Consider the following 18195-nt stretch of genomic DNA (forward strand, 5'->3'; position numbering starts at 1 on the left):
GCTTCTGTAGCTAGGGAGCCATGTCTGGACCACGTAGCAAAAGGAATTACAGTGTGGCCACTTGGACTTGCCAAAACCTGGATGTGCTGGCCAGGTGGGCAGCCACTGGTGGGCAGAGCCTGGGTGGGAAGTGGGACATGGGATCTGGGAACTGGGGCATGATGACCTTGGTTGGCCCTGACCCTGCGTCTCAGGGCATCTCTTTTCTCTCTCCATATCTTCCAACCTCCTTGTCTTCTTTTCCAGCCTTTGGGGTTGAGCTCTGCCTCAGGGAGCTCACAGTCACTCGAGGGGGTACTATAAGACGTGGCGTCCCATGTCTCTGACCCGAGTCCCTAGGATGATTACTGGGAAAGGAAACTGTCATAGTTAGGTTCAGTTGTCAGCTTGGCTCCTGGGAAGAGGAAACTCAGCTGAGGAATTGCCACCATTAGCCTGGTTTGTGGGCGTCTCGGCATTTTCTTGATTGCTAATTGATGTAGGAGGGGCCCAGTCCACTGTGGTAGTGCATTCCTAGGGAGGTGGGCCTGGGCGGTATAAAAAGGCTAGCAGAGAGGCTGGAGAGATGGCTTACTGGTTAAGAGCGCTAGCTGCTCTTCTGGAAGACCCAAGTTCAGTTCCCAGCGCTCACATTGCGGCTCACAGCTCTAGGGCATGCCTCTGGCTTCCATGGGTACCTACCCATGTGCACATACCCACATGTAGACATGCATACCCCCACATAATTAAAAATAATAAAAGTAAATCCTAAAGAAAAGAGAAGGCAGTTGAGCAAGCCGAAGGAGGCAAATCAACAAGCAGTGTTCTCCAGTCTCTGCTTCAGCTCCCGCCCCCACGTTCGTTCCCGCCCCCACATTCCCGCCCCCACGTTCGTTCCTGCCCCGGCTTCCCATACAGGAGGCCTGCACCCAGTGAGCCAGGTAAACCTTTCCTTCCCTAAGTTATTTTCTGTCACAGAAACAGAGAAGCAAACTAACATGGACGTCGGTACCTGGAACGTGGGGGGGTGCTGTGATGGACCTGACCACGTGGCTTGGACTGTTTTTTGTGGGAAAAAGGCAGAGGATTTTGGAACTTTGGGCTGGAAAAGCCATGGAGTGCTCAGAGCTTAAAGAGCTGTAGTGAGCAGGTGCAGACTACGAAGGCCTGGCTTGTGGAGTCTGAGAGGGAAGTCTGACAGTCTTCCAGCTTACCAGATTGTCTATGTGACGTGTTTGGAGAGTCGTGGAAATGAAACCGTTCTTTCCTGGGACCAATGATGTTTGTGAGCCAGGCCTGAAACATCGGCTGGGGTGAATGAGGAACTGGCACCATTGAGGCAGTCTTCTGGGAAGTGTGTCTCAGGGTCACCACACAGAAGCTGTGGCCTAGTAGGGGCCAAGGTTGCATCTCAAGCTGTCAGCAGAACTTGGCAAACAGGGTCTAAGTCTTCCACCTGGTACTGGTATTTTGAAGGCATGAAAGGGTCATGGGGAACAGCTGAGGCTTGGTACTATGTGGCAGGGTCAGAGTCCCCGAAGGGAGGCCAGGAGGCCACTGGCGAAGGTGCAGTCTCAGTTGGGATGGGAACCTCAGGATGTTGGAGGTGCCAGGGCTGTGAGACACATGCCAGGCACAGCAGCAGTTGTGGCGGGGGGCTGACGTAAGCCTACAGGACAAGCTGTGTGTGCTGGGGATGGCCGGCCAGAGGAACAGACCTCCCTCGGTGCTTCGGAGCCAGAAGATCATGAGTGAGTCCCAGATGCTGGGCCTCGAGTTACAGGCTTTGATATCTTTACTGGATGCTGGGTTTTGCTTGATCTGATTGTATCCTGTGTCCTGGTTCTTCCCTTTTGAATAAAGTATGTAACTATTTTGGATTTTACTGAAGCCCACATTTAAGAGACTGGATATTAAAAAAAAAAAAGTTAATTAGCTGGGTGGTAGTGGCATAAGTCTTTAATCCTAGCACTTGGGAGGCAGAACCAGGCAGATCTTTGTGAGTTAGAGGCTAGCCTGGTCTACAGAGTGAGATCCAGGGCAGGCACCAAAACTACACAGAGAAGCCCTGTCTCAAAAAACCAAAAAAATTAAAAAAATAAATTACAAAATAAAAAAAAAAAAGATAATTTTGACCATCAAGTCATTGTAATTGTTTGTTTGGTTTGGTTTTTTTCTTTTTCTTTTTTTCTTTTTTTTTTTTTTTTTGGTTTTTCGAGACAGGGTTTGTCTGTGTAGCTTTGCACCTTTCCTGGAACTCACTTGGTAGCCCAGGCTGGCCTCGAACTCACAGAGATCCGCCTGCCTCTGCCTCCCGAGTGCTGGGATTAAAGGCATGTGCCACTCTGTCCTGCTCTGTAGACCAGGCTGGCCTGGAATTTAGAGATCTGCCTGCCTTTGCCTCTTGAATGTTGGGATTAAAGGTGTGCGCCACCATTCTCCAGCTGGACTGTCTTTTATATTGTGATATTAACATGAGCTCTTGGAAATGAACAAGAGAGGAAAGATTATGCTTTAAGGGAGGTGTGCTTGCGTGTCAAAGTTGACAAGGGGTGGAATGTCATCTCTGACTTGTCAAACTGGACACCTAGGAAGAGGGAACCTCATGGCCGAGGACTTGCTGCCATCAGATGGGCCTGTGGACCTGTCTATGGAGGCGTTTTCTTGGTTGGTAATTGATGTAGGCAGGCCCATCTGCTGTGGCTGGTACATCCCTAGGTCGGAGGGCTTGGGTTGTATAATAAAGCCAGCTGATGGAGGGATGGGAAGCAAGCCAGGAAACAGTGATCCTCCACCGGCTCTGCTTCAGCTCCTGTCTCCAGGTTCCAGCCTTGAGTTCTGAGTGTGGACTGTAACCTGTAAACCAAATAACTCTCCCTTCCCCAAGTCGCTTTTGGTCAGAGTGTTTTATCTCAGCAACAGAGAAGCAAACGAATCCCGGGACAATTAGGCTGGGTGGCAGGATGTGAGTCAGGGCACCTGAGGCTGCCCGAGGGAGGGTGGGGCTCCTGGGAAAGGTGGAGCAGGGTCCTTGAGCAATCTGCCCTGCAGCTCCCTCTATAATTTTTTTGAAATTACATTTATTTTATATTATGTCCTGTGTATTGTATGTGGGTGCAGGCATATAGATCTAAGGACAACTTGTGGAAAGTCATTTCTCTCCTTCTACCATGTGGGGACCAGGCATCCAACTCAGTCATGAAAAGTGGCTTCCTGGTTTTGAAGCATACTCTCAGACCTCCCCCCCCCCGCCCCTCACACACACCCCAGCCTGTCCGAGCATTAAGAGACTAGGACTCCTGTGTCCAGGGATCTCCGCTGTATTTGCTGAGGTTAAAGCGCGGTCCTAAAGAAGGAGGTGGGCTATGATGTGTGTCAAGTGGCTAGGAGGAGCAGAAGAGGCATGGCTGCCACGTGGGAAGGAGGGCTCTGTGTGCTTGGGTGGGCAGCCCTCCCTGAATCCTGGGACATAAACCTCTGGTGCCCTCCATATCCCACTGGGCAGACACCTACCTGGCTTGGAGGCTTGCATACCCCAGCAGAGGCCAGGTGTCATCCAAAGGCCCTGCGCGGCTCTCACGGGTTCCCGGGGTTGGGGAGACCCTACCACCCCCTCCGGCCGCCCACCCGCAGCCCCGCTCCGTCACGTTCCAGCCGCCTGACTCAGGCCGCGGGGCGGGGAGCCGGGAGGCGGTGCCGGCGCCCGCTCGGCCCTGGAGGCGGCACCAGGAAGCACCCGCCCCGGCCGGAGCCGCCATGTAACCGGCGCCGCCCGGAGCCCCAGCCGCGCGGGCCCCAGCGACCCGCCCGCCATGGGAGACGAGGATGAGGACGAGGGCTGCGCCGTGGAGCTGCAGATCACCGAAGGTGGGTGCGGGATCCCGAGGCGGCTGTCCCAGACGGGTGGCAAGAGTCAGCGACCCGCTGGGCTCATTCGCCCCCCTGTGCCCGCAGCCAACCTGACTGGGCATGAGGAGAAGGTGAGCGTGGAGAACTTCGCGCTGCTCAAGGTGCTGGGCACGGGAGGTGAGGAACCGCGTTCACTGGGCCAGTGCCCCTGGCATGGTGCTTTGGGCCTTCTGCCCGCTCGCCCGCCTGGGCCTGGGCCTGGGCCTGGCTGCTGGGGAGGTCCCCCCACCCTTTCCCGGCACGGCTCCCCTTTCCCGCCCCGCCCTACCGTACCAGGGTTCCATGCCCACTTGCAGGGCGTCCAGGTTGACATCACTCCTCTCTGCAAAGTCCTGTGCGTGCATGCCCCCGTCGCGATTTCCTAGTCTCTTTGGGGGTTTGACTCTCTCCCAAGAGCTTTGCATAGCTTCTTCCCTTGTCCCCTTGCGAGCCCCACTCTTGTATTTTGCAAACCCCCAAGTCCGAGTTTGCACATCCCTCCGCTGTCTGGGAGCGCGCCTCTGCCTCCGGTGCCAGCGTTTTCATCCTTTCTCAGCTCTCTGATCGTCCCAGGTTTGCACGTGCCCCGCCCCCTCCCCGCCCCGCAGGCCTTCTGGAGTTGCAAGCTCCCCAGGCTAGCTTGCACTGCACTTAGCTTCTTCTGCTTAGCTGAGCACCCTCCAGGGAGGTGCTCACCTTTTCCTTAGCAGGCTCTGTCAGCCTTTTGCACCCCTGCACCCCTGCACCCCTCTTCCCACCAGTCTGCACCGCCCTCACACTTACAGCCCACCTTCAATCCGCTTGCTTGCTGCTCCCACAGCCTACGGGAAGGTGTTCCTGGTGCGGAAGGAGGGTGGGCACGATGCGGGCAAGCTCTATGCCATGAAGGTGCTACGCAAGGCGGCGTTGGTGCAGCGCGCCAAGACGCAGGAGCATACCCGCACCGAACGCTCAGTGCTGGAGCTGGTGCGCCAGGCACCCTTCCTGGTTACACTGCACTACGCCTTCCAGACGGATGCCAAGCTGCACCTCATCCTGGGTGAGGGCCTGTCACACCCTGGCTTTGGAGGGGGACGGAAGTTAGGTTAGGCTACCTTATAGGGGAACATCTCAACCTCTCCTGCACCCCTAGACTATGTGAACGGTGGCGAGATGTTCACTCACCTCTACCAGCGTCAGTACTTCAAGGAGGCTGAGGTGCGAGTGTACGGGGGTGAGATTGTGCTGGCCCTGGAACACCTGCACAAGGTAAGAGAGAGCCTGGCTTCTGGTTGCTCCTTGGGGACTGCCCTGAGCCTGATGAGGGGCTTCCCGTTTCAGGAACCTGGGTGGGGACCTTGAAAGAATTGCTTGCCTTGGCCTCCGGGCTTGAAACAACACTACCTGGTAGGGTCTCCTGCCCCAGAACCTTCTGGAAGGGCCTTTCCTCTAACAGGAACTCAGATTTACCTTCACCGGACTTCCTCAAGTGGTGACCTCAGACCTCAGTCCCCAAAGCTTTTGAAATGGGGCTTTTTGTTCACATCAGTCCTCTTGGAGACCTGGGCCACAGGGCCTTTTTGCTTTATAACTTCAGTGGTTCCTTTCTATTCCTTTCTTATTTGTTTTTTATTGTGTATGTGTGTGTGTGTGTGTGTGCGCGCGCGCGCGCGCGACGTGTGTAGGTACATATGTGTACATATGTGTCACAGCATGTATGTGGGTCAGATTCTGTAGCATTAATTCTCTCCTTCCACCTTTTCATGGGTTCTGGGGATCGAATTCAGGTTGTCAGCTTTTCCCGGCAAGCGTTTTATCTGCTGAGCCATCTTGTGTAAGATCCCAGCATCTCATGTAGCCCAAGCTGGGCTTGAACTCCTTACGTTGGCAGGAATGACCTGGAACGTCTGATCCTGCTGCCTCTGTCTCACAATGCCCAGTTTGTGTGGTTCTGGGGATCCTACCCAGGGCCTCATGCTGGGCAAGCCCTCCACTAACAGCTCACACCCGCCGTGGTCCTTTCTTCTTTCTTTTTTGGTTGGTTTTGTTTTGTTTTAGTCCGGGTCTCACTCAGTAGCCCATCTCTCCTGGCAATCGCTGACTGGCCAGGCTGGCCTCCTGCCGTAGCCGCCTGTGTACTAGGACGACAGGTGTGACTGTACATGCCTGGGTCCAGTGGCTTTTCTAATGGCCAGCTCTGCCTGGGCTTGGTCCTGCCCTGGAGCTCACCTGCAGGCTAAAGATCTTCAAGATGCCTCTTTATCCAAGTGAGGACCCACAGGGCTATGGCGGTGTAGGGTGTCCATTAGGGCAACACTCAGTGTCCCTTCTCTTCTGCCAGCTGGGCATCATCTACCGTGACCTGAAGCTAGAGAATGTCTTGCTTGACTCGGAAGGTCACATCGTCCTCACAGACTTTGGGCTAAGCAAGGAGTTTCTGACAGAGGAGGTGAGTGGATGGCGAGCGTGGTCCACGGTGCTCCCAGCCAGGCCTTTGTCCTGCTCCCTCCGTGTCAGCACCCTAGGGTCTGCAGAGTGGGTGGGTACAAAGGTCCCCACTGTTTCCCCAGGTTCGTCTAAGGTTGAGCAAGTTCCGCTCTAAGCCTTTAGGGCCTTTGGGGCATGGGAGGGGTTAAGGTATCCAAATGGGTCCTTTCGGCTTCCCAGAAAGAGCGGACCTACTCCTTCTGTGGCACAATCGAGTACATGGCCCCCGAAATCATCCGAAGCAAGGCTGGACATGGCAAGGTGGGTTATCCGGGTGAGGGTGGCCGAGGTGAGGCTGAACACACAAGGCCTTCACTCTGGCCCTGCCCCATAGGCTGTGGACTGGTGGAGCCTGGGTATCCTGCTCTTTGAGCTGCTGACAGGGGCCTCGCCCTTCACACTGGAGGGAGAGAGGAACACTCAGGCCGAGGTGTCCCGGTAAGTGGTCCGGGTCACGGAGGGCAGCGGAGGGCTCTGCGGCCTGCCTGGGCTGGGCTGGGAGGGGGCTTGCTGCCCCTGACACCCCCACCCATCCTCCCAGACGGATCTTGAAGTGCTCCCCTCCCTTCCCCCTCCGGATTGGGCCCGTGGCACAGGACCTGCTGCAGCGGCTGCTGTGCAAGGACCCTAAGAAGAGGTTGGGCGCGGGTCCCCAGGGCGCGCAGGAAGTCAAGAGTCACCCTTTTTTCCAGGTGAGGCTTTTAACCTATGACATCCTCTCATATCCATGCTGGGCTGCAGCATGGGTAGCATAAGTGTGTCCATGTTTTTCTGATGTTACGCACAATAAGGGGTCAAAGGGAGGAATGCGGAGACCCCACTGTCCTCAGGCCACTCTCTCCGGGCAGCTCCCGGAGAATGCAGGAACTGGCATGGAGCCCTCACATCAGACCTCACTGCATGGGTTTTCCTAGCTGTTGCCTTCTTCTGTCTACATGTAGGCATCAGATTTGGCATCTGTCTGATATGGCAGTAAGAGCATCATCTGTGGGTGTTTCCTGTGGCCAGGCACTCTGCCTCCATAATGGGATCCCAGCTGAGGGCCTCCTGGGCTGCTCGCGGATCAGAGTCTTCCTCTCCCAGGCCAAGAGTGGAGCCCAAGATGCAAATGAGCAGGGTCCACTTCCTTCAGGGAATTTCTGGGATACCCCCAGGCTCAGACTGGGTGCTGGGAGAGTACTCACCTGTCATTCTGCAAGGTCTTTGAGGCATGACACTTGGAAGGGGTGTTCTTTCCTTCTGCCCTTTCTTTGGAAAGTGCATGCACACACACACACACACACACACACACACACACACACACACCTAATACCACCATCTGCCAGCTGCTCCTACCTTCCCTCCCAGGTGCTTCTTGACAGCATCTGCTTGCAAACGATTGGGTACAGCCAGCTACAAGGAAGTGTCTGTAAGATGGTGCGTCCTGGTTATGTTAGGATTATGGTGCTAAAAAAAGACAGGGAAAATGGGTGTTGGGTAGAAATTAGTTAGCTCTATTACATTAGTCAAAACGTATGGAACAGGGCAGGTGCTCACTCCCAGAAGTGAAAATCCAAAGAACTGTGTTTCTTCATTCAGGAATAGTTGTCTATTTTTATTTGTCTACACCATGTGTGTGCAGTGTCTGTGGAGGGCAGAAAACGGCATCAGACTGGAGTTACAGATCCTTGTGAGCTGCTATGTGGGTGCTGGGAATTGAACCCGGATCCTCTGGAAGAGCAGCAGCCAGGGCTCTTACCCACGGAGCCATCCCTCCAGGCCCAGCTGGTTTGTGTTTTGATGTCACTGCATTACAAGTTCAGGAACTGACAGTGTGGAGTGGAAGCTCTGTGAGGGGGAAGGGGAGGGGGTGGGACAGGGGGCTGCCTACTTCAGGGTTGGGGCCTTTGCTCTTGGGGAGTGGCCCAGTGAGGGTAGACAGGAAAGTGGGGTCTCCACGTCCTGTCCTCTGACCTCTTATTGTATGTTATGTCAGAAACACACGGGCTCCTTTGCATCTCTCCACAATGTCAGAATTAATTGAGTAACAATAAGTCCACAAGCTGCATCAGTTTGATTGGTTGGTGTCTGTCAGGTAATCTATCCAGTTTCACTTCATAACTGGCTGTGGGCACTCAGAGGTTTTGTGTTGTTGCACAGGGTTTCTCTGTGTAGCCTTGGCCTTGAACTCAGAGATCTGCCTGCCTCTGCCTCCCGAGTGCTGGCATTAAAGGTGTGCACCACCACCACCTGGCATCCACAGGTTCTTTTATTCTAATCTTTTTTTAAAACTTATTTTTGCATGCTGGGTGGTGGTGGCACATGCCTTTAATCCCAGAGCCAGGCGGATCTCTGTGAGTTCGAGGCCAGCCTGGTCTACAGAGTGAGTTCCAGGAAAGGCGCAAAGCTACACAGAGAAACCCTGTTCAAAAAACCAAACCAAACCAAACCAAACCAAAAACCAAAACAAACCAAAACAAAAACAAAAACAAAAAAACAAACAAACAAAAAAACACCTTATTTTTGCACTGGGTGTAGTTGTGAGTGAAGGCCAGCCTGGTCTACACAGTGAGTTCCAGGACAGCCTGGTCTACACAGTGAGTTCCAGGACAGCTAGGGCTATGTCGAGAGTCCTTATCTCAATAAACCAAAAGCCAGGTCATGCATGTGAGGCCAGAGGACAACTTGTTGGTTTTCTCCTTCCACTCTGTGTCCCATGGAGTGAGCTCGGGTTGTCAGCCTTGGTGGCAAGTGCCTTTATCTGTGAAGCCGTCTCACCTCCCTTTATTCCCGTCTTTATGCACATCAACTCTCCAATCCCTGGTCCACGTGCCACCCAATATACAAACATGCAGGTTGCAGGGTGGCTAAGAAAGGGTTAAAGAGGCTGACTACTGAGGTTGTCCTGAAGGCAGGGAGCAGATGCAGGGCCAGGCAGCAGGCTGTCTCTGGGCCCAGTCTGAAGTAGGCTGAATGTCACTGAAGTAGTAGCTGTGTGGGAGCCTGGGTCAGAGACAGGAGTTCTCTGCTGTGACAGTTTTCCTGGATGAGGTGGTTGCCTGTGACCCAGTGACTAGTCAGCAGGCCAGCCACATTTGGTCTTGGGATCCTTCTTTCCATAGTTCCAGGTGAGAGACTTTCTTAAATATGGTATGTTCATGGGACTGATTTTTCTGATATCCCACTAGGGTCTCAAACTCCCTACATAACTGAGGATGAGCTTTATTTCTGATCCTCCTGCCTCCATCTCCCCAGTCCTAGGATTACAGGTGTACCCAGTCTATGCATTCTGAGGATTAGACCAAGGGCTTGTGCACGTTTAGGGAAGCGCTCGACCACCCGAGCTACACCCTGGCTCATGGATTCGTATATTTTCAGGTGTCCTGATTTATCAGATACAAATATTTATCAGCTTGTGCCTCTGGCTGTGCTGGCAGATGGTAGTTGTTTACCTGTATTAACAAGATGTACAGTCATTCTTTCTCGGCAGTTAGACTCAAGATGGAGTAACTCAGGTCAGTCACTCAAGGCTAGGCACAGCCTGAAAGGTCCTATTCCATACAACAGAGGAACCAGAGTGACTCGGCCTGTTCTCACCTCTCACCCCGACCGTTCCTCCCTAGGGTCTGGATTGGGCTGCTTTGGCTGCCAGGAAGATCCCAGCCCCATTCCGGCCCCAGATTCGCTCAGAGCTGGATGTGGGTAATTTTGCGGAGGAATTCACTCGGCTGGAACCTGTCTACTCCCCTGCTGGCAGCCCTCCACCTGGGGACTCTAGGATCTTTCAGGTGAGTGGGAACCCACCAGACCCGATGGAGAAGATGCAGGACTCTACTGCCTGCTTCAGTTCTGCTGGCAAAGTTCCTGCGAGTCCCCGGGTCATGCTGAGGATACATCTCCACGGACCTTTCCACCTCCTAGAGGTTGCCTGAGGTTGTCAGTCACAGAAGCCACCACAGCTGTGTCACATCTGCTTACCTCCTTAACATTTTTATTAATTTATTTTATGTGTATTTTTTTTTTTGTCTGTTTGATGTTTATACACCATGAGCGTGCCTGTTGCCCAAGGAGGCTGGAGGAGGGTGTCAGATTCCTTGGGACTGGGTTAGAGACAGTTGTGAGCTGCCATGTGGGTGCTGGGAATCGAACCCAGGTCCTCTGGAAGAGTAGCTGGTGCTCTCAGCTGCAGAGCCAGCCCACCAGCCCCTGCTCCCCTGTATATCCATGGGGTTAAACACAAGGCCTCACTTGTGCTAAGGAGTGCCTCCAGCCCCTTTTGCTTTTTATTTTGAGACACAGCATTGATGAGTTGCCCACGCCAGCCTTGAACTTCCTATCTTACTGCTCAGTCTCCTGAAATACAGGCCGGCACCTCCAGGCCTGGCTTTTCATTTCCTCCCCATTCCACCATCTCTTGCTTTAGGGCAGTGGTTCCCAACCTTCCTAATGCCTCGACCCTTTAATATAGTTCCTCATCTTGTGATCACCCCCCAGCGATACAATTACTTTTGTTGCTACTGTAATTTTGCCACTGTTATGAATCATAATGTAAATAGCTGATATTCCTGATGGTCTTAGGTGACCCCTGTGAATGGGTCATTCCACACCCAAGGGCTCATGACCCCACAAGTTGAGAACCACTGCTTCAGAGAGATTTAGAGGTCTAGAGAGATTGCTCAGTGTTTAAGAGCACTGACTGTTCTTCCAGATGATAGGAGTTCAATTCCCAGCACCCACAACCATCTACAACTCCAGTTCCAGGGTCTCTGACACCCTCTTCTGGCCTCTGAGGACACTGTCCACATGTGGTGCACAGACATTCATGCAGGCAAAACACCCACACATATAGACTCAATAAATTAAAAAATACTAGCCGGGCGTTGGTGGCGCACGCCTTTAATCCCAGCACTCGGAGGCAGAGGCAGGGATCGTGGCGAGCCAGCCTGGTTAAAGTGAGTCCAGAAAGGAAAAACAAAAAAAAAAAAAAAAAAAAAAAAAAAAAAAAAAAAATACTGCTTCTTGGTGGCGCATCCTTTAAGACTGAGAAGGCAGGAGGATCTCTATGAGCTGGAGGCCAGCCTTGGAGGACAGCCAAGGCTGCACAGAGAAAGCCTGTCTTGAAAAACAAAAACAAAAGATTTATGAAGGGCTGAGGTTGCAGCCGGGTTAGCAGAGAGCTTGCTTGCCATGTGTGAAGCTTGGGTTTGATCCCGGCACTGTATGAGCTTCGTGGTGCTGCCACCTGTGATCCCAGCACTCAGGAAGTAGAGGCAGGAGGATCAGGAGTTCAAGGTCATCCTTTGCTACATATGGAATATGAGGCCAGCCTGGGCTACATGAGACTTAGTCTCAAAAAAATTATTAATAATTTTCAAAATTGCTAAGTGGGCACTCGGGAGAGAGGCTATGCTTATACCGCAGCTAGGCATGGCCCTGGCACGGCACATTTGTTTAGAAATTGAGGGCTGAATGACTAAGCTTGCCTTAGCTCTGCGTCCAGGGCCTGGGATGGTGTGGTCCTGTGTAAGCTGTGTACCTCAGTGCTTACCATTGTCCGACCTGATGCCCCAGACAGTGCACTGCACTTTCCCGAGGCACCAGGCCACACCTCTGCTGTCTTGCTTGCCCCAGAGCAGTCACCTGGCTAGCTCCCCACTGGCCAAACCACCTGGCTCCCTTTCCTGTGCACTTGAGCCCAGCACCTACTGCTGAGCAATTTGACATAACTGATCTGGAAATCCCTAAGGATTGGGATTCATTCCTGTGTCCCCCGGGCTCAAGTTCAACCTTAGAACATAGTTCAAACATACTGTATAAAAACAGAACAATAGTGAGGATGATGGATCCAGCCAGTTATGATGGTATTACACTGTCCATCCCAGCACTCAGAGGGCTGAGGCAGGAGGATTGAGAGTTTGATGTTAGCATAGCAAGACTCTGTGTTGAGCACCTACAATGTGATCTGGGCACTGGGGATGTACCAATGACCTTAATAGGAGAAAATACCATCTACTTGGAGTCTGTTTTAAAGAAACCAATGATGTCACGTAGTAATGTACCCTTGTAACCCACAGCTTTGGGAGACTGAGGTAGAAGGACTGCTGTGAGTTTGAGGATAGCCTGGGCTACCTAGTGAGTACCAAGTCAACCAAGGCTACATAACATGGCCTGGTCTTTAAAAAAAGCAAAGACTGGACATGGTGACACAGGCCTTTTAATCTCAGGACTCAGGCGGCAGAACCAGGTGAGATCTCTGTGAATTCAGGCTAGCCTGGTCTACATATAAGACCGTGTCTCAAAACAAATGAACAAACCCAAAACAACAGCAACAACAACAACAACAACAACAACAAAACAAAGCATAAGCAAAACAATAAGAACAACAAAACTTTGAAGCTGCCAAGACTCGGGTCTATATGAAAGGCCGAGGTCAACCTTCTGATCTCTTTGCCTTTCCTTGGCAGCCCCGCCTGGCAGAGGAGGTTGAAGTCTGGTTTTGGAAGGAAGAGAGAAGGAAGGGAATGGTTCAGTTACCTTTAGCCTACTGACTATGGTGGGTTAGGACCTCTGTTGGTCTTTTCTGTGTCGAACACACAGATTGCAAGCCCAGCACCACTTTGAGATCTTTGGTAGCAGTTAACTCTGCAGCTCACACACGATTGAGCCTGTATGATAATGAGTATTCAGAGACTGGTAATGCCTGGGGGCGCTCACCAACCTAAGACAGAGCGCCTGTGTGGCCTGGGCAGGCATCTCTATGACGGGTAAGGTGACCTGCTGATGTCCCACGCAACCTAAGTCAGAAGCTCATTTTTTAGTAAAAGGGGGACCTATAGGGTCCTGGCCCCTGTTTTGGGTAACTGTTGCCTTGCTTGCTGACCTTGACCTTGATATCCTCCCTATGCTAATTCCCTGCCAGGTTCCACCCTCTTGAATGCTTAAGGAAAGTTCCTTGTCTGTGTATCCTGCATAATGGGCGTTAACAACTTAGATGCAAGATTGTAAAACATTGAGTGAACTTCTGCCCTCCAGGGTTCTCCCATTGTGCTGTAAGCCTGTATTTAAGACCTCTTCCCTCCTTCAATAAACAGCATTCAGCATTAAATAATAAATAAATAAATAAATAAAAATAAAAGAAAGGAAGAGAGTTGTTTCCCCTGTCGCAGATATTGCTGAATTAAGCGTGTATGACAACAGATGCAGCTCTTCTGCACAATCCTGGGCTGCTAGTCTGTGCTAGGTACTTTGCGGGTAGAGGATTGTCACTGTGATGAGAAAAATGGGGGTGTCACGCACTAGGAGGATAGACATGGCCCCAAGTGATTGATCATAAAGCAGGTGGAATGACATGTGTCCACACAGGCTGTGTGCACCCGCATGTAAGAATACTCCTAACTGCCCCTTTGTGGAGGTCTTCCCTCTGATGAATTCAGTCCCCCAAACCACCCCCAATTCCCCCCCATTAACTTGTTCAGCAGCCCCCATGGGCATCTGCCCCTGACACTTGTCCTTGCAGGGATACTCCTTTGTGGCACCCTCCATCCTCTTTGACCACAACAATGCAGTGATGACAGATGTCCTGGAGGCACCTGGTGCGGGACACAGGCCTGGAAGGGCAGCAGTTGCCAGGAGTGCCATGATGCAGGTGGGCTAGCCTGGGATGGCGATAGTATTGGCTTTGTTGGAATCCTCGGGGTTGCTGGTGGTAATGACTTGGGTGTAGGCCATCGGCTGTGACACATGGCCACCCAGCTCCAGAGTGAGAATCTGACTGCCCCCCCCCCCATTGCCTCCAGGACTCGCCCTTCTTCCAGCAGTATGAGTTGGACCTTCGCGAGCCTGCCCTGGGTCAGGGCAGCTTCTCCGTGTGTCGGCGATGTCGCCAACGCCAGAGCGGCCAGGAATTCGCTGTCAAGATTCTCAGCCGCAGGTGGGAGCCGGCTTCGGGCAGGGCCCACAGAGAGGCCTGGGGATAAGGGCCCAGCAGGCCACTGTAACTCCTCCTGCTTCGTCCCCAGGCTGGAGGAGAACACACAGCGCGAGGTGGCTGCCCTTCGCCTGTGCCAGTCACACCCCAACGTGGTGAATTTGCATGAGGTGTTTCATGACCAGGTGACTGACGCTTGTTAGGGGCGGGCTATGGAGTGGGGGACGGGAGAGAAGAAGGAGAGCCTAGGAGTGGGGTCTGAGGAGCGTGGGACCTGAGGACTGTGGGACACCGCTGAGTCTGGAGGAGGAACCGAATGTGAGGAGGATGCTCAGGAGGCGGAGCTTAGGGGATGGGCAGTAACACTGGATAAAGAGTTTTCCGGGAAGCAGTTAATGGAGGTGCGTGTGTCCAGGAGTGGAATTTGAGGGCTCCCAAGATACCGAGGAGGCCGGCAGGGGGTGGAGGTGACCCTCCGCGCCTTCCGCAGTTGCACACTTACCTGGTCCTGGAGTTGCTGCGAGGAGGGGAGCTGCTGGAGCGGATCCGAAAGAAGCGGCTCTTCAGCGAGTCGGAGGCCAGCCAGATTCTGCGCAGCCTGGTGTCGGCCGTGAGCTTTATGCACGAGGAGGCGGGCGTGGTGCACCGAGACCTCAAGCCAGAGGTGGGCGCGGGGCCCGGGCGGTGGGGCAGGACTGCCTGGCACCAGCGCCGGGCTGCCACTGACTGTCCGGTCTCCATCCTGTAGAACATCTTATACGCAGATGACACGCCCGGGGCCCCTGTAAAGATCATCGACTTCGGGTTCGCGCGACTGCGGCCGCAGAGCCCAGCAGGACCCATGCAGACACCTTGCTTCACACTGCAGTACGCAGCCCCCGAGCTGCTGGCACAGCAGGGCTATGATGAGTCCTGTGATCTTTGGAGCCTGGGTGTCATTTTGGTAAGGTTCTCGGGGGAACCTGGGGTCACCAAGTGTGTTAGTGGGGGTAGCAGTGTCTTTGAGGCCAGGATGCAAAGCAGGGTCTCTGTGATACTGGGATTGAGAGCCCAGCACTCTTGGGACCATGCAGTGGAGAGGGCCGTGGTGCTGTGGGTGGGTTGAGGATGCAGCCTCCGTCTTGCATCCTGGACCCCTCACTCCTTCATCTCCCCCAGTACATGATGCTGTCGGGGCAAGTTCCCTTCCAAGGGTCCTCCGGCCAGGGCGGGCAGAGCCAGGCAGCTGAGATCATGTGCAAGATCCGCGAAGGGCGCTTCTCACTGGACGGGGAAGCCTGGCAGGGTGTATCGGAGGAAGCCAAGGAGCTGGTCCGAGGTGCGGAACTGGAGGACTTGGGCATGGCTGAGGAGGGTGTTTGTGTGAGGCAAGCGAGTCCTCGAGTCCTCGATCAGACATCCTGGTTGAGGGACGGGTGCGGGGGCAGAGTAAGTCTCCCTTTCCAGCGTGTCCCTGCCTCGCCACCAGGGCTACTGACAGTGGACCCAGCCAAGCGGTTGAAGCTGGAGGGGCTGCGAGGCAGCTCGTGGCTTCAGGACGGCAGCGCGCGCTCTTCCCCACCGCTTCGGACGCCCGATGTGCTGGAGTCCTCTGGGCCAGCTGTGCGCTCTGGGCTCAACGCCACTTTCATGGTACGGGGCAGACCGCTGGTGGGCGGAGCCCGGCCTTCGATGGGTCAGGGGGCCTGACCTCCGGAGGCTGGAGGCCTGGGGCCTGTAGATCTGGGCGCTACTATGGGGTGCGCTCCAAGACTCCAAGGCGAGGATCAGCAAACCCAAATCAGGCCAGGTGGGGGACACTCATCCTCCTCTTTCCCAGGCATTCAACCGAGGCAAGCGGGAAGGCTTCTTTTTGAAAAGTGTGGAGAACGCGCCTCTAGCCAAGAGGCGCAAGCAGAAGCTCCGGAGCGCAGCTGCCTCCCGCCGCGGCTCCCCGGTGCCTGCCTCCTCGGGTCGCCTAACAGCCTCTGCCACCAAGGGGACATCCCGCCGAGCCAACGGCCCCTTGTCCCCCTCCTAGCTCCCGCCACTGTGACCCCCTTCCCCTTAGGAGCTGTGACCCTTAGGAGCCTGGTGCTGCCAGCCGCTCCCACTCTGATCCCCAGGAATTGCCCTCCCCTCCGCTCCCCACCCAGTCCCAGACAGAGCAGAAGTATTTTTATAAGCAGAGATTTTTTTAAAAATGTCTTACCAGATAAGAACTGGGGACACAGGGAAGCAAGTGTTGTGAGCAGAGTGGGGTTTACCACCCCGCCCCACCCCCACACTGCCTCATCAAGAGAGAGGGCCTTTCTCGGGGCCTCCTCCACTAAGGAAGGGCATCCTTTCCCATCCTTAGGCATGCAGTTGCCATGGGGAAGAATCAGGAGCACCCCCCTCCTGTGCTCCCCTGGGGCCTTGCCCCTGGGAGGGGATACCCGTCAATATGACGTCACTTTATGGACCGTGTGCAATTACGTCCACCAAAGACCTGTGTTGGGAATGGGAGAGAGACCCTGGGGGACCTCTGGAGCATTTCTGAAGTGCACCACTTTTATGTCACCGGCGGAAAGAGGCAGGGGCTCCCCTACAAGGGGAGGCACTTTGCCACTCACCCACTCCCCATGGGCACAGCTGCCCCTGGCTGCAGGTGGAGCCTTGGGGGGCTGGGCTGGGCACCCACTGTCACTGCCTCCGCCCCTCTAGGCTGTGCCTTTGACTTTAAAATAAAACTCCATCCAGTGCTGCATGTGGTATCTATGGTTTGTGTTCATGGTGGGCGTTTCTGGAGCTGGGGGTAGACGGACAGGTAAGACCTTTAAGAGGGTATCAAGAAGGTGGCCTTCATCCTTGGTCACTTAGTTGTGTGTGTGTGGTATGCACCTGTGCATGCAGGTATGCATGCATAAATGTGTATTTGTGTGTGGAGCCCTGAGGTCCATGTAGGTCACCTTTCCTTCATTGCTCTCCATCATTAATATTAATTAATTAATCTTTAAGACAGGGTCTCTACATAGCTTTGGCTGTCCTGGAATTCAGTACATAGACCAGGTTGGCCTTAAACTCACAGAAATCCATCTGCCTCCGTTTCCTGAATGCTGGCATTAAAGGCATGCACCACCTTGATCAGCCTCCATATTTATTTTTTGAGACTGTGTTTCTCACTGAACCTGAGGTTGATCTACTGGGTGGGTGGGGCAAGTTAGCCACCAGCTTCAGGAATCCGTCTGTCTCTTCCCCCTGTAAGGCTGGGAATGCAGGCTCCCATGCCATGCCTGGCTTTTCATATGGGTCCTGGGGACCCCGACTCATGTCCCCCCTGTACTGGATGCACCTTACTGACTGACTCACTCCCAGGCCCATCACTTTGTTTTGTCTGTGTGTGTATGCCTGTTTACGTTAACGTGGGTGTGCACGTGTTCAGGTGCCTGTGTGCATTTGTGCAGAGACCCAAGGTTGACGTTGAGAGGCTTCCTCAATTACCCTCCATCTTACGCATTGAATTGCAGCTAGGGATTACAGATGGGTCTGGTTTGGCCAGCCAGCTAGCTTGGGGGTCCCTGCTTAGCCTTCCGGGCCACCAAGCCCATTCCACATTCATGTGGATCCTGGGATTGTTACTTACTCAGCCAACCTCCCACCCTTTCCCCCACTCCCACCCTCCACCCCTGTCATTTGCCTTTTGAGATCCAGGAGCCCCCGGGCTGTTCTGGAACTCACTATGCAGTTGAGGGAATAATTACTGGAACCTGGAACTCTTTACCCCCTGCTTCCCCCTCCTGAGTGTGTGCACCACCACGATCCAACCTGGTGCCTTGTGCATGCTAGGGAAACACTCAACCAGCGCTCGGGCTTAAAAAAAAAAACAAAAACTTTTATTTATTTTTTTCCTTTATTTTTATTTATGTGTATGGGTGTTTTGCCTTTGTGTGTGTCTGTGCACCACGTGCATGCAGTGCTATCTGAAGCCAGCAGAG

The 18195-nt window shown here is 53.7% G+C and overlaps 1 protein-coding gene across 3 annotated transcripts; it reads left to right on the forward strand.

Moving 5' to 3' along the window:
• The first annotated feature begins 3697 nt into the window (after nt 1-3697).
• Nucleotides 3698-16967, forward strand: Rps6ka4 (ribosomal protein S6 kinase A4). 3 transcript variants are annotated; one of them, XM_028853742.2, is made up of 17 exons: nt 3698-3846; nt 3934-4005; nt 4688-4906; nt 5000-5115; nt 6188-6295; nt 6514-6594; nt 6668-6771; nt 6875-7025; nt 9936-10100; nt 13829-13957; nt 14109-14242; nt 14331-14424; nt 14730-14903; nt 14988-15182; nt 15398-15557; nt 15708-15871; nt 16059-16967. In XM_028853742.2, the coding sequence occupies exons 1-17, from the start codon at nt 3792-3794 to the stop codon at nt 16257-16259; spliced, it is 2322 nt and encodes a 773-aa protein (XP_028709575.1). In that variant the 5' UTR covers nt 3698-3791; the 3' UTR covers nt 16260-16967. The 3 variants fall into 3 exon arrangements, with proteins under 3 accessions (XP_028709575.1, XP_028709576.1, XP_037063725.1); XM_028853743.2 differs by having other exon boundaries at nt 3704-3846; nt 3934-3959; XM_037207830.1 differs by lacking the exons at nt 3698-3846; nt 3934-4005; nt 4688-4906; nt 5000-5115 and adding an exon at nt 5659-6113.
• The last annotated feature ends 1228 nt before the right edge of the window (nt 16968-18195 follow it).

The sequence above is a fragment of the Peromyscus leucopus genome, chromosome 1 (genome assembly GCF_004664715.2).
Source record: "Peromyscus leucopus breed LL Stock chromosome 1, UCI_PerLeu_2.1, whole genome shotgun sequence".
NCBI classification, from domain to species: Eukaryota; Metazoa; Chordata; class Mammalia; order Rodentia; family Cricetidae; genus Peromyscus; species Peromyscus leucopus.